General features: G+C 39.1%; 1 protein-coding gene across 1 annotated transcript in view; it reads right to left on the reverse strand.

Moving 5' to 3' along the window:
• The window catches only part of ZSWIM8 (zinc finger, SWIM-type containing 8), a gene marked incomplete at its 5' end in the record, with an annotated part of 36,678 nt that extends 27,328 nt beyond the window's left edge, over window positions 1-9,350 (reverse strand). The window contains 4 exons of the mRNA XM_010297459.1: window positions 187-294; window positions 2,041-2,213; window positions 7,903-7,997; window positions 9,197-9,350. Of these exons, the coding sequence (XP_010295761.1) occupies window positions 187-294; window positions 2,041-2,213; window positions 7,903-7,997; window positions 9,197-9,350 (530 nt within the window). The remainder of the gene's footprint in view (window positions 1-186; window positions 295-2,040; window positions 2,214-7,902; window positions 7,998-9,196) is intronic.
• Window positions 9,351-13,922: the final 4,572 nt, after the last annotated feature.

A 13,922-nucleotide genomic window follows, 5' to 3' on the forward strand; every position in this document is an offset into this window, starting at 1 on the left:
TGGCAATAGACAATTGTCAAATAATAGAATGGCAAACCTGAAAAGGGCAAGAACTGAAAGCCTTCTCAGCAACTCACAACTGAATAGCATAACTGTTTATCTTACAACAGAAGACATATAAATTGACCCAGAATAAAGATAACTGAGTTTGACAAAAAGTCAGTCCTATTGATTTTCCCCATTTACCTGTTGTGGAAGTTCACTGATTAGGTACTGCGCAAATTTTTGCAATTGGTCTCTTTGTAGCCGAGACAAGGACTCAGAAACAGGTGCTCGTAAGCATACTGCAGATGCCTGAAGAAAGAAAAGGAGATATAAACTGCCATTAACAGGTCAGACTTAATGAAGCTGTGTCCACTGAATGGATGAAGTATCATGAACAGTAGCCATGCTGATGCATATCATGCTTGGTCTTGACAGGCAATTTTTTTTCCTGTAATTATGTAGTGTGTTGCAGAGATAAGATGCAAATAAGCTGTCTACGCTTTATAGAAACTGTTTTTAAGAGTTTCTTTTCAAGGAGACCGCTTTAACAGCTGTTGTTGCTAGCAATTGCACAACTACTGGCAGAGATTTCACAAACAGACCTCTAAAATAGGACATTATTCTTTAAGCTTCTGGCAAACCAACCAGCTCTGTGGGGGGCTGTTTCACAGAATCACAACCACCTAGTTTATCTCATTAGAGGTTTTTTCTTCAATCTTAAAAATCGGTCTCTTCCCATATCTTAGAACAACTTACATGATAAAAACCCCACCACTGGTTTCTTAACCTTTTTCACTCTACAGAACTAAAAATGCCCAAATGGCACATACCTAAAATTTAACCTGGAAACAGGCAAGAGCAATTTGATAATAAAGATGCTTCTGATATTGATTTGTCTACATCAAGCAATATACCTTGGCTTGTAACTTGCTAGTGTCAGCAGTCAGTATACAAAAACACGAAAATCCTTTCACTATTACTTTTCAGGTAGAAGAAAGGATTGGAAGAAGAATAATTCTTTTTATCTTACACAGGGTCCTAACTTTCTGAGTGTAAATAATATAAATGAAATTTTGTTTCCTATCCTCACTATCCATACCAACCTTTTAGAACTGGAACTAATAATTCAAAGCAGAATCCATTTTTTTGCCAATTCTCCAGTCCTAAGTACAGAAAGTATACTGATATTCCAATGATTTCACAAGACTATCAATTTAAGACTACTGCAATTATCCACTGTTAAATATTAACAAGCAGGTTATTAGCACTTATTTAAGAATCTGGAGTTGATCATAAGCACGTTAGCTATAAAATGTTCTGTGACAGCAGAAAATCTTCTGTTCCTCTCAATCACCCAAGCTTAATCCTCCCTTAAGATGTATTTCTCAGCTTCCCAAAGACTGAGGAAATTAATCTGTATGCAAGACTGAACCCTCAACTTTTGTATTTCATGTTGATTCTACACATTTTCACCTGGAGTTTGTTGGGGTAAGAAACACCTACTTTTCACTCTATACAAGGCCACCCAGAATACAAGCAGTCAAATAAAAACATAAACTTAACTGACTGTTTGAAATCTACAAGTCAAAATGACAGTTACCTGCCTCAGCATGTGTTAAAATGAGCCAGTGAACATAACGGCACAACAGTGATCAAAATTACTTTCCTTCTGCACTCTGATCAAACAACCTAAAGAAAGAGCTTTCAAATCCCATATTTACAAAGATTTTTAATATTTTAGCTATTGGTGACCTTCCACTCCTTGCAGAACTGGAAAAAGAATGAGTAATTCTAGCATTGAAATGAGAAACAGGAAGGGGCCAAAAAGGCCTCTGTATCTACCCTTAGCAATTTGCACGTTATCGAAGGACATTCTGCAGTTTAGGGACTCCGACAATTCACTCTGCAACTGTGAGCACACATTTGCACAATCTGTAACCGAAAGGAGTGCCAAGAACGATTTCCCTAAAGAGAGTGCATGTTGCATAAAACTGTAATGAGGAGAGGCTCGGAGAAGGTGCCATGGGGAGAGCAGAACTGTATTTAAAGGCCTACATTGTGTATCCGGAAGAGGCAGAGCGCCACGACATGAGCACACCACTTGGCCCCAGCTCCGCAGGTACAGCTGCATGACGTGATCCTGCATCGGTCAAACATCACCGCCACGTTGTACGCACCTTTGGGTGGCACCATCTGTGGGGGTACCACAGTGGCACTCAGGTGGAAACCTGTTAAAATTCAAAAGTCCAAAGTTACGCTGCTGGTGCTTGGGAGACAGATTCAGCTAGTGCGGACATTTAGGCATGTGCCATTTAAACAGCAAAACAACATGTCTAGCGACAACATCCATATAGGGATGAACATGGATCCAGAGTCTCCAGCACTTGTTTCTTCTCAATCAGCTAAGGCAGAATATTAGCAGAGAGGCATAACATGTTATAAGAGGTTCAAAAATACTGTTTGATACATTAATTTCTTTATATATTTATTTCTATTAATATTTAATAAAGAAAAGCAGAACTGGACAAAACCATCACCAAAAAGTGTGGTCTTTTGATCACAGAATCAAAGCTGGACTACACATATTTCAGGCATGATTTCTATGTTAATTAACTCTGGCAACAGTGCAGAACAGGCTAGGTGACTTCTTCAGAATTATTTCAAAGTCAGTCAACTTTCACAATTTTACAGTGAGCTAAAGAACGCAGCACTTACACATGAACACTTACTTTCACTTTGTGGCTTCAGAAGCCACCTGTTTCTCATAAATTACATACCTCTCCGCAATTTTGCGAATATCCCATTTTTATAAACCCGGTACTCGGAAAACAAAAAAATGCTCTTGCTTAGACTAAAATCAATACAAAAGGGAAATTTCAGCAATAAGACTTGAATGAATCCAGCCCCATTAATCTGTGATCAAACAAATAAATTACGAATCTCATCTCACGCAGGATGACAAAGAACTTTAACGACACTTGCTTCGTGTAAACTCATGTACAATGCATACCCATTGTACTTATAATGCAGCTTCCTCTAGGAAAAGCCCATCAGGAGCGTGCATGAATCTTCTACTTGACTTGAAGGTCCCTATCACCAGTTAATCATCCTCTACAGCAATCAGTATCAGCCTCAGAACCTTTACTGCTAGTCTCAAATTCAGTTTTAATGAAGCATAGAAAGCACCAAGGGTATGAAAGCCAAAATTCAGTCCAACAACCTACGTTAAGTGAAAAAAATATGGCTTGGGACAGATGATTGAAATAGTTTCTCCATCATCAGCACAGGGAAGTACATTATAAATCCACACTACTACGTTTTTATTATGATATTGTGAGATTATAATAATGATGATGTTCAGGGGTGCACATGACCTACCAAATCCCATTTAAAACAATGTGCAGTATTTCTTCCTCAAAATATAATCCCCGTGCCAATGCAAACTTGCTCTTACCTTGCTTAACCTTTCTATTTCTCCTATTCACCAGAATTCAAATCCTCTTCCTGACGTGGGTGATTATTTTGATTAGTACACATAATGCCACCCAAATTCTTCAGCCATTTTAACAATTGGAACAGAATCAAAACAAAAGGCAGCATTCACACAAAATTACTGCACTGCTTATTACTAGCTACATTTCTAATTTATGTTCCACACTTAGATGATACAACCCAAACAGTTCAGCCAGTCCTTCTGTTATACTAGAAGCATCTCAGACTAATGCCAAAATGCCCTAATTTTCACAAAAGCAAATTAAGCATTTCACAAATTGGAATTGCAGCACTTCTGTTTCACTGAGAAAAAGCAAAGGTGTTCAAAAGGTGTTAGAGAAGAATGGGTCACAGCTATACACTTTTATCAAGCTCCGACCATGAAATTCAGCAGTTAACTGATTAAATGCAAAGAGGGAAGAACAGTTATAAAAAGAGAGAAGGTTTAAGGGCTTCAGCATGACGTATCACAAGCTTTAACTCAAAACTGTAGCTTGATGAACATGTCTGCCACTGACACTGCTAATTCAAGCAGCTCTGCCCCATTCTTCTGCACCACCTGTCTTGCTGTACTGAACAACTGTTTGTGGGATGGCACAAGAAACCATACCAGGAAAAAATTCTGGATTAAATTAATGGTTACTGTTACCAGGGAAAAATATCACAATTCAGTTCACTGCACAGCTTACAAAAGCCTGAGCCTGTAGGGACTGAAAAGGTTACTATGAGGGGGACCATTCTGGAGTGCTTCACCCCAAATGCTGCTGTTTAAAGAAATGGTCATCAAATTGTACTTGTTTACAGTCACAGTGCAACTATTGTCTTCTCCTGCAGACCACAGCTCTTACCCTCCTGCTTAAATGTGAAGACAAAAATCACATCTACTGCACACCTGAGTGATGTGGCCACCTCATGGAGACCACAAGAATGTTCTTCCCTCCCTCCCACCCACCCCCTGCTTCTGCTACCTAATAACAGCTTATCTACTTCATGCAGAGCAATACATTACAAAAACATGTCTGCAGGTACCAGCTGCATTCATTCTGCAACTGCATGTAGCCCACCAGAAAAAAAAACACTAAGATCTACACCCTATTCTTGGCAAGCTCCACTCCCAGGAGACCTCGAGAATGAGCTGCAGGCCAGAGGAATTGCTCTGCCAGGAGTCTCTGAACCCCTGGCTACCATTTTTTTTAAATGCACTTGTGAGCACAGAGCAAGCTTAGTGCTTCTGTGAAAGCACTGAGGCTTTCTACACAGAAAGTGCATCTTACACTTCTTACGGGTACCAAATTTACATGCACAGAACAAGTATGTCAAGCAGGCAGCAGAAATACTTCAGAGGATGTGTCAGGTGCATAAACTGTACAACATACTTGCTATGCACAGAGAGCACCAGGAGTCATCTACTGCACCCATGAAGCAGGTCTTATCATACAGTGAAGAAGCGGTAGCAGCACACTGTCCTTGCTGATACTCAGTTAAGACACATGGTTTGATCAAATGTAAAAGCTGGAAATAATCAACTGGTGCCCACACTAGGTCCTACAAAATAAAGATGGCTTCTTTTTCAGTCCATAACCTATCCTTCTCACTGCTCTACCCCTGCAGCTTAATCTTTCAGGAAAAGTATCCCAAAAGAAACATACGCTTCCTGCTGGTTAAAATCCAGTTTTCAGAATTTTAGGATAGCTACATCAATGTCTTTTGTATTTAATATTTATTTTATCATGAAATTTCAGGTCTGTTTATTCATTTTCTGAGGTCATATTAGTCCTCATGATTTCAAGCAGAAATGCACAAATTTAAAATACCCTAAGCTACTCAGTAAGCAATCAGAATTAAAAGATTTAAGTGACCTATGAGTTAACAATACACTGCTAAGAATACTTCTTGCAATACAGGTTCCAAGCTTTCTTCACTGATATTTGGTAGTTCTGATGCCCTTATAACAATGACAGCAAACACACCTCTGCATAGAATTTAAGAACCTTTTCTCTGGCTTTCCCAGGACTAACAGAAATGGGAAAATGAAAGCTTAAGAAAAGCTTTTACACAGTAAGTAAAGCAATGCAATTTTGGACACTTGTTTGTTTTAAATCAAGATAGAAGAATCTCTAAAAAGTGGAGACTTAAAAGACACTACTCAAGAAGATGCGAAGTTAGAATCCAGACTGAACCCACTGCTGCCTTCCTCAATTGTTAAAAAAGAAATTAACACTATGATAGACAAAAGTCCCTGAAATCAGCAACTACAACACACCTACTTGAGAACAGCAATAATGTCTTCAGCGCAAGGAGACAGGTACATGACTGCTACAAAGGGAATGTGCAGGAGAAGGTCTACAAAAGCCAATTCTTTGTGTATATAGAGTAGAACACTGTAAAAAAAGCGGGGTTTTGGAATGTGGTGAAGAGGTGCTATTGTTCAGAAATTATGGATATGGATTTGCTTGTGGACAAGATGACTACGATCACTCATTTATGTTTTTAAAAAAAAATCTTATACTGCAAAGAGAAATGGGACAAAAAGAGCACAAAGCACATTTCAAGCTTTGTCCTGTTGATCACAATATCACAATGCACTGCCCAGTGCCCCTCCAAATCAAATCCCCTTTCAAGGGCTGCTTCATTTCCTGCATTTCTTTTCTCAGTTGTCAGTATATGTAACTCAAAACTGCAGCCACACACCTTAACATAATTTGGAGTAGACAACTGAAGTTATATCCACCGCACCTGTACTGCCCAGCTTTTGGGCTGCTACTCATGGAAAAAAAAAAATGCCCCCTTTAGATAAAGTTCTTCTGCTAAGGAGGAAAAAACATTACTATTTAAACAAAGTTAATTCCTTCCCTTCCACACACATAATGCTTCCTCAAGAAGCCCAGCTGCTACATGTGTACTTGAGAAGTTCTTCCCCTGTATCCTTTGCCACCTCCTCTTTTTCCCTACTTCTCTCCTCCTCCCCCAAGCACAGGTTTTGCACTAACATTCCTAGCCTTTGTTCATTTAAGTTGCTTTACACCTCCTCACCCTTTTAATTTATTATGAAATAAGTTTTGACAACAGTTGCATTTTAATGCATTTTGTCTCTCTTAAACATTTACCTTCCTGAAGTTCAGCAGATGCCTTAGAGACCTCTCAGCATTTAAGTCCTGACATCAGGAGTTTATGAGTGCACTCAAAAGTCAGTTTAATCCTATTTAGCTCAATTTCGTTCATGTTCCAACACTACTATCTGGTCTCACTGACAACTCACTATACCTCCTGTATGAGGAAGTACTTCACTTCCATTCCCATGAATTCCTGCTATTGTTATTCCAGTAGACAACGGACTAGCTAAAATCCTTTCAGATGCTTTACCCTATGTTCAGACTACAGTTCATCAGTCTCTTGCAATTTGCATATCTCAGTGACTATCTCCTCTTTTCATCCTCCCCAAACTTTTACCGTATGAGTCTCTTTTATTCCCTTTTTGAGGGTCGTCTACCTACATTTATTCACGCCACTGATCACTGAGAGTTAAATACTACTGGTGCTAGCAACTAAACAGGCCCATAGAAGTCTCTATCCTTCATCACATGAAAATATAGGAACTTTCCTCCTTAACATTATACAGCTTTTCATATTATCATTTCTCTTATTACAGCCAGGCTTAGTTCCCACATGCTAATTAATATTCTAACTCTGAAGTTTACACTTGCAGAAGAAACAACACATCTGCATTGGATTGACACGGCCCACCTTAATATACCAGTGTCTTTATTTCACATAATGCCCTCCTGTCTAACGGCTGTCACTGGAAAAGCCAGCTCAATATTCTTCCTTACTTCAAAGGATTTAATTAAAAAATCCAGAGTCCAATTCTTTGTTTAAGATAAGATTTGTTTCTATAACGATAAAAAGATAAAAAGAACAAGATAAGTGAGGAGAAGCGATAAAACCCACTGTTCAGCAACAGGGATCTCCTTCAGCCAAAATACGACATAACTGTATTATTAATACAACTGTTTTGCTACAAGAACAATTAAACTTTGCAAACTTCCTCTCTGCCATACATACATTTTAGGCAAGGCATTCATTTGATCAGACCACTAGAAAACCAAGTTTTCTTTATCAATGAGGAACTTAAGTATTATGGAGACAAAGGCATTCTACAGAGTTTTTTCCAAAACACTGAGGCAGATTAAAGATCTAATTTTCAGAACGTTTCTGGCTTTTCACTCCGTTTCACAGCTGAACTGATTGAGGCTGAAATAAAAATAGTATTTAGCTCAAGACATTACAAAGAATACATGTGGCAAGGAGTTTAGTCTAGGATGCCAGGAAAGCTCGTTTTGAGACATGGTCATACCACTGCTGTCCCAGTGCAGATATGGCTCTGGGAATCTGAAATACCTAGACATGGAGCTGCAATGTTCTTACCTATCTGGAGAGGGTCTTTGACAGCCCTCACCCGGAACAGCTGCTCCCCTCGCTGGAACTCATCCGCACTGCCATTCGCCAAACACGAGTACAATCTACAAGAGATACACATAACATGTAGAGATCAGTCTGTTGTTTGAGAAACGTCACAGAATTATCCTCTTGCATTCTTCATTGACATGGCTTTTGAAAAATCCTGGTTATCTTCATCTTTAAGACGAAGTCCAGCTCTTTTCTGCCATTTCTCCATTACAATTCAACCACAAAAATTGTTAGTCTCTTCCTAACTGGGTTCATGTATAGCCACTGGCATTTCTAGGAATTTCAACCTAGGGTTCCAAAATACAAATTCATTCATAGCCTAAAATTAAGCTTTTATATACAGTATAATATCAATTCAAGGTCCAATGTTAGTATGCCACAGTAAAAACTCCACGTACTTCTAGATGAGTTACTTGCATGCTCACCTGAAGCTCTTTTTACATCTGTGCTCATCAGAATAATTAACATATACAACCAGCTGGCTTGCTCTACTCCCCCACAGGTGATCTTATGAATTACATCAGCACTTTGAACATTACCTCCCCCACCTGATACCAGAGGTTAGATGAATGCATCGAAGAACTTTCGGGATGATTCTTTCTAAAAGAGTGTAATATCGCTACTTTGCAACAAAATTCTGAACGCACAGCTACATGGGTGGGTCTCCTATAGCATAAAAGCTTCAGCAAAAACACTTTGGTAAAAGATCTAAAAAGCACAGAGTTTTTGACTATGTACTCACATGATTTATGTGGAAACATAAGAAATATAGTAATCTCTGACTGTACCCTCTCTGATCACTGATGTATTCAGCAAATTCTGATTCTCCAGCTTACACCAACAAAAGGCTTGCACAGCTTACTGAGCTAGCCCTCCCTGGCAATTTCTGAGCCCAGATAAAGCTCTGACTCAAGCAACAGATTCAAACTGGAAAGAATACTGCGTAAGACAAAGGACAAAGCTCTACAAACTAGTTACTGACAGGCAAATTAAAGGGTGCATTTATTCTGCTGTCATTTACGCACAGAACCAGCACGTGTACATGCTTTTCCTGGGACAAATGCAGAGCAGATCACCCAGAAATAAAACCCCCTATCATAGCATATCCCACAATAATCCATCCATGTATTAAAAAATGCATGCGAGAATAGCAGAAGCAGCAAATATGCGGGACATCAAATGGACAACGATTCTCCTCTAGTGAACAGAACTTTTCCTTAAGCATCAATGAAACAGAAATTGTATTCATTACCTGATATCTTCCTCATTTTCTGGGAAACTCCAGAAGGCAATTCGAAGCTGCAGTTGCTCAGGCACTGGAGGATAAACTTTCTCCACCACTTCGAATGGAATGTGAAACGCAACCTGTTTTGCAGACAGTTCCACCAGTGGGATCACCAGCCCATCTAGCAAGACAAGAAGCATAAATGCAATTAGCCATTCAGAGAACAAAACTCCTAAGAGGCTAAAGAGATCGGAGCAAGGGAACTCTTCCGCTTCCTCTCTTAACTCACCAAGTTCAAGGACCCATTTTGACAGACAGTTAAAGGCAGCACAGCAATTTTCTGAAGAATTGCCTGCCAGCTTTATGTTTGTTTTCTCCCCTATGGCATGCATACACCTTCCTAAAAACAGTCCTTTGTCAGGAGAGCTACATTAGCGTAGCAGACATCAGTGACTCAAACTTTGTCTCCTGACAAAACTGAAGCCATTTAGCAACACTTAGGGTAACGAAATATTTTCACACATTTCTGTTAAAATACAGCAGTAACCGCCTGTGAATGCCAGGTGATTACACAGGGAAGAACTATTACAGTGTGTCTATGCACAAGGAGCAAGGGAAAGGTTATCCAGGAACCTTAGTATTGCCTTTTTTGGTAACATTCAGTATTCAGCTATTTACAAGACTTTAATTTCAACAAGTATTTGTTGTTTTATTCCCCTTACCACCACCTCTTGTATGATATCGTGTTTCTATTTCAAGTTCTTTACAGAAGCCACTGGGAATTCACGTTTGTACAGTGCTGACTACACTGAACCCATGAGGACCTTAACTGAAGGCAGAAAATGCTTTATACAAAAACATTAAATCACCACCTTTCCACCAAACTAACTCCACTTTTTAGGTTAAGTGCAGGCGAAGATTTCTTATCATCAGGCTATGGGAGCCTTGTGTTTCTGCTTCGCTTTGAGCTAGATTACACTCTATACAAAATGCCAGACCTGTCTTATCTGCAAGCACCTCACTGCTTTACTGAGGTCACCTCCCGATCCACCAGCACAGCAGCCTTGGTTCCCCCATCTTCCAAACCCTGCTGCCAAGAGCCTAATTAATTCAGTTTCAGATACTCGATGTTGTGTCTCTTCACCTCCCTAACCAGCTTCTAACACACCACTGGAAGCCAGAATGTAAACCAATCGGGCCCTCAGCTTTCCCTCCCCACCGGCCTCCAGGCAACATATCAAAGGAAAACTTAAGCCCTGATGTCAGTAAGCGCCTTCTCACCCTCTGCCCAGAGACGCCCTCAAGCCCCAACAGCTGGGAAACAGATAGGAAACCAGAGGGCTTTGAAAGTGCATGCACACAGCAAAGCAGCCAACATCCCCCCCAGTACTGAGCAGACCTGCCAAATGGAAGGATTACATAAATATGGAGAGAAAATACAGTTTTCAAACATCCACATTTGTGATTTTTTTGATTGCAGTGAAATGAGATGCACTAGGCAGCATTCCCTTCTCCCGGATAGAGTCAGTCTTTTACTGTCAGAATTGTTTCTCCATTACCAGTGACTTCTCCTCCGTGTTACAGTGCTATAATCCCATACACAAATGTGAGAGAAGCAGATTGTAAAATGAACAATGATGGAAAAGTGGAGTGTCCCTTTCTTTACAGCTAGCAGATAAACAAGATTTTGGCAGAGAAGTCATCTCATTTTCACTTTTGACAACTAGAACAGGTGTAAAGCTTTCATCAAGTCACTAAAAAAAAACTACTTTTAATTAGTCACTAAAAAAAAAAATTTACAGTTTTTTATTAGCGCAACATAGTCAACTTAAATATTATCGCTGCTACCACAGTAGTAGTAGATACCACAGAAAGTACGAACTGAGGCACTTTAATACTTGAAATTACTCTGAGCATGAAAGGAGAGGTGTTTCTTGTGGTTTTAACTGTACTTTTTGTATAGAGGCATTTTATCCAAGTCTTTCATTACACAATACTAGAAAAAACAACCTCTACAAGGTACAAGACTCAAAAAAAATTTCAGTACTGGGTGAGACATCTGCACATTCTTCAAGAGCTGCAAGCCTGCAGCCTGGATGGTATTCCTTTTTACAAGCATTTGGTGCTGGGTATGAAGGTTAGATTAGAAACGCTAAAGACAGACCGAGTTGACAAAAAGGCAGCAAAGGAAAATGCATTCTGTTTATTATTCTATCAGTACACCTTACTCTTAAAAATATCTTACTTTACTGTTGCAATGGGCTAGGACACACATACAATCAGTTACTAGGTCTCAATGGTACCAGCAGAGAAGCACTGGTACTAGGAGCAGTAGCACGGTCATTGCAATGACCCTCCAACCTCTCCATTACATAGTGCGACTGTTCTCTTTCAAGCTAAACTAAACTAGCTCAAGAAAAATACTTTGACAAATGTTACTGAAATTACCTCTCCTGAGAAAACACTTCTTCCAAGTGGGAAGACAACGTAAGTCCTCCTCATCTGCTCCAGTGCAAGTCCAGCACAAGCCAGCCAGCTTGATTTTAGCAATCTCACACAGTGAGCTAAGGTAACAGGCTGACTTTGCATTGCACTCATTAACTGATTCATCAGCTGTACTGTGTTAGTAGTAATCAGCAGCAGACAGGTGGCCAATTATCTGGCATACCTATCATAACCCACAGGCAGGTATCCACAGCACACAGCTTAGACATTTTCAGAATAAGGTGAAAGCAGTAAAACCTAGTGTGGGGGGGAATCTAAAAAGCAATAATCTTATCTACAAAACCATGCATCTTTCTAAAATTTTCTATAAGGAAAAAGAGATCTGGAAAAGAAATAGTAGAAAATAACTGAAAAGTAGAAAATAATTTTTCAATGATACTTTAAGGGCAGGCGAATTCACAGTAGGTAACTTGGCACACAATGTAAATATTAAAATTCAGAAGTTAAACCACCCTAAGTTTCAAGGGGAGGTCCGCTACGTAGCCAAGGTGAGACACTTATCTAGAATGTAAAGTCAGCTGGACAGTCTGGTCCAGCTTAGGTGCTTAAATTAGACTGAATACTCTCCTTTGACTCCTGAACAGAGAGAGATTCATTCAAAAAGTTTCTCTCTAGATACACAAACCCAGGGTTGGTAGATTCATATTTACTTATATCAAAAGGTATTATCAATAAAACAGACTAAAGATACTCTCAGGTTCTATAATATATATTTTAAGCACAAAAAAAGGAAAAGTCTGCTAACAAAGAAAAGGAGAAAGCATCACAGCTTCTGCTCAGAAAGCAAAGATAAGGGCAGCAAGGGAGATTGCAAAGTTAATATAAAAAATGGTACAGTGGTGAAATCAAAGGTATAATACAAAATTGACAAATCTGCTAGAAAAGTCTATCCAAGGGAAAAGATCATTTTAAACTGTGAAGCAAAACTAGCAGGAATCACTGCTTCCTCTTGGGAAGCAGACATGATGACCCAAGCAGAAAAAAGGAAACATTTGAAGTCTTGGAAGAATAAAGTCACAAGCAAAGCATAAGCAACCTCAAACAAGTCTCACTTACAGGTTAAATGACCAGCAAAACCCAAGTCAGGAAGGGGTTTTGAGAGGCCGAATAATCTATACCTCCTACCTAAGAAGCAGGATCTATATCTAGATTCTAATATCTAAACCATTCTGAATAAATCACGTCTCATCTATTTACTGCTGTGTGGAACATGCAGCTTTGATGAGAACTATCCTACCCTTTTTCATACTGTTTTATGTGAATTATAGGTTTGATTTTTAGCCATTTTATAACAGATAAAATTTTAGCATAGACATAATTAATGGAACAACAACAAAACCCCTAAATCCAAAACAGCCAAGACAAGCTACGCACGCAAACACACGTTTTCACCAGTGGAAACAACTTCTGTGCCAGCAGGGCTGACTGGCACAGGGATGCATGTGTAGCTACATTGCTTAACCCTTCCTAATATAGAGTAGGCTGTAACAAGTTGCAGCCAACAATTATTCATAAACACAGATAATATTCAAACTGAGCTATTATTCCTTTAGTACAATACTCGAGTTTCCATGATAGATAAAGAGGAGAAACTGCTTGAATAATCATCAAAATATGGACCATGAGAATATCAAAGAGTTATTTAATGGAATGGAAAGAAAAACCAACTGGGCCAAGCACTGAATGTATTTGTTATCTAATTACATTATTTCCCTTGGGTTACTGTCATTTGACACACCTCTCTCAAAATAAATTCTACATACAAGGGAATAAATACAAATGCAAGTGAACAAGTCTCACAGCAAGAGATAAGACACAGTGCAAAGACAGGATGCATTGCTTTTGCTATATACACCTTAAGAAAAATAGCATGTTAATTTGCATTACCTTTTTAGAGAGGAGTCTCTAGCTTTGATTTTATAGCTATCCCTGGTCCCCATCTCACATTTCCTCTCACCTTTCCCACTGGCTTCGGTCCAAAATGTAACAGAGCAGAACAAAGTAATTCAACTATACACAGAACACGGAGATGAAGAAAATAAAGTGAAGCACTTCTGATATCAAAAGCTAAAGTGAGGAGGACAGTAAAACCAACAGGAAATAACCAAAGTGCAATCTTGACCAGTGAAGGAAGTATGTGCATGGTGTCATAAAACCTGTTTTACAAATCTCATTTTAAAAATGGTAAATATTACATTGCGTTTTACAGGATTTGCCATGTTGAAAGCCAAATCTGTTACTGTAGAAT

The sequence above is a fragment of the Phaethon lepturus genome, unplaced genomic scaffold (assembly GCF_000687285.1).
Source record: "Phaethon lepturus isolate BGI_N335 unplaced genomic scaffold, ASM68728v1 scaffold43081, whole genome shotgun sequence".
Lineage (NCBI taxonomy): Eukaryota > Metazoa > Chordata > Aves > Phaethontiformes > Phaethontidae > Phaethon > Phaethon lepturus.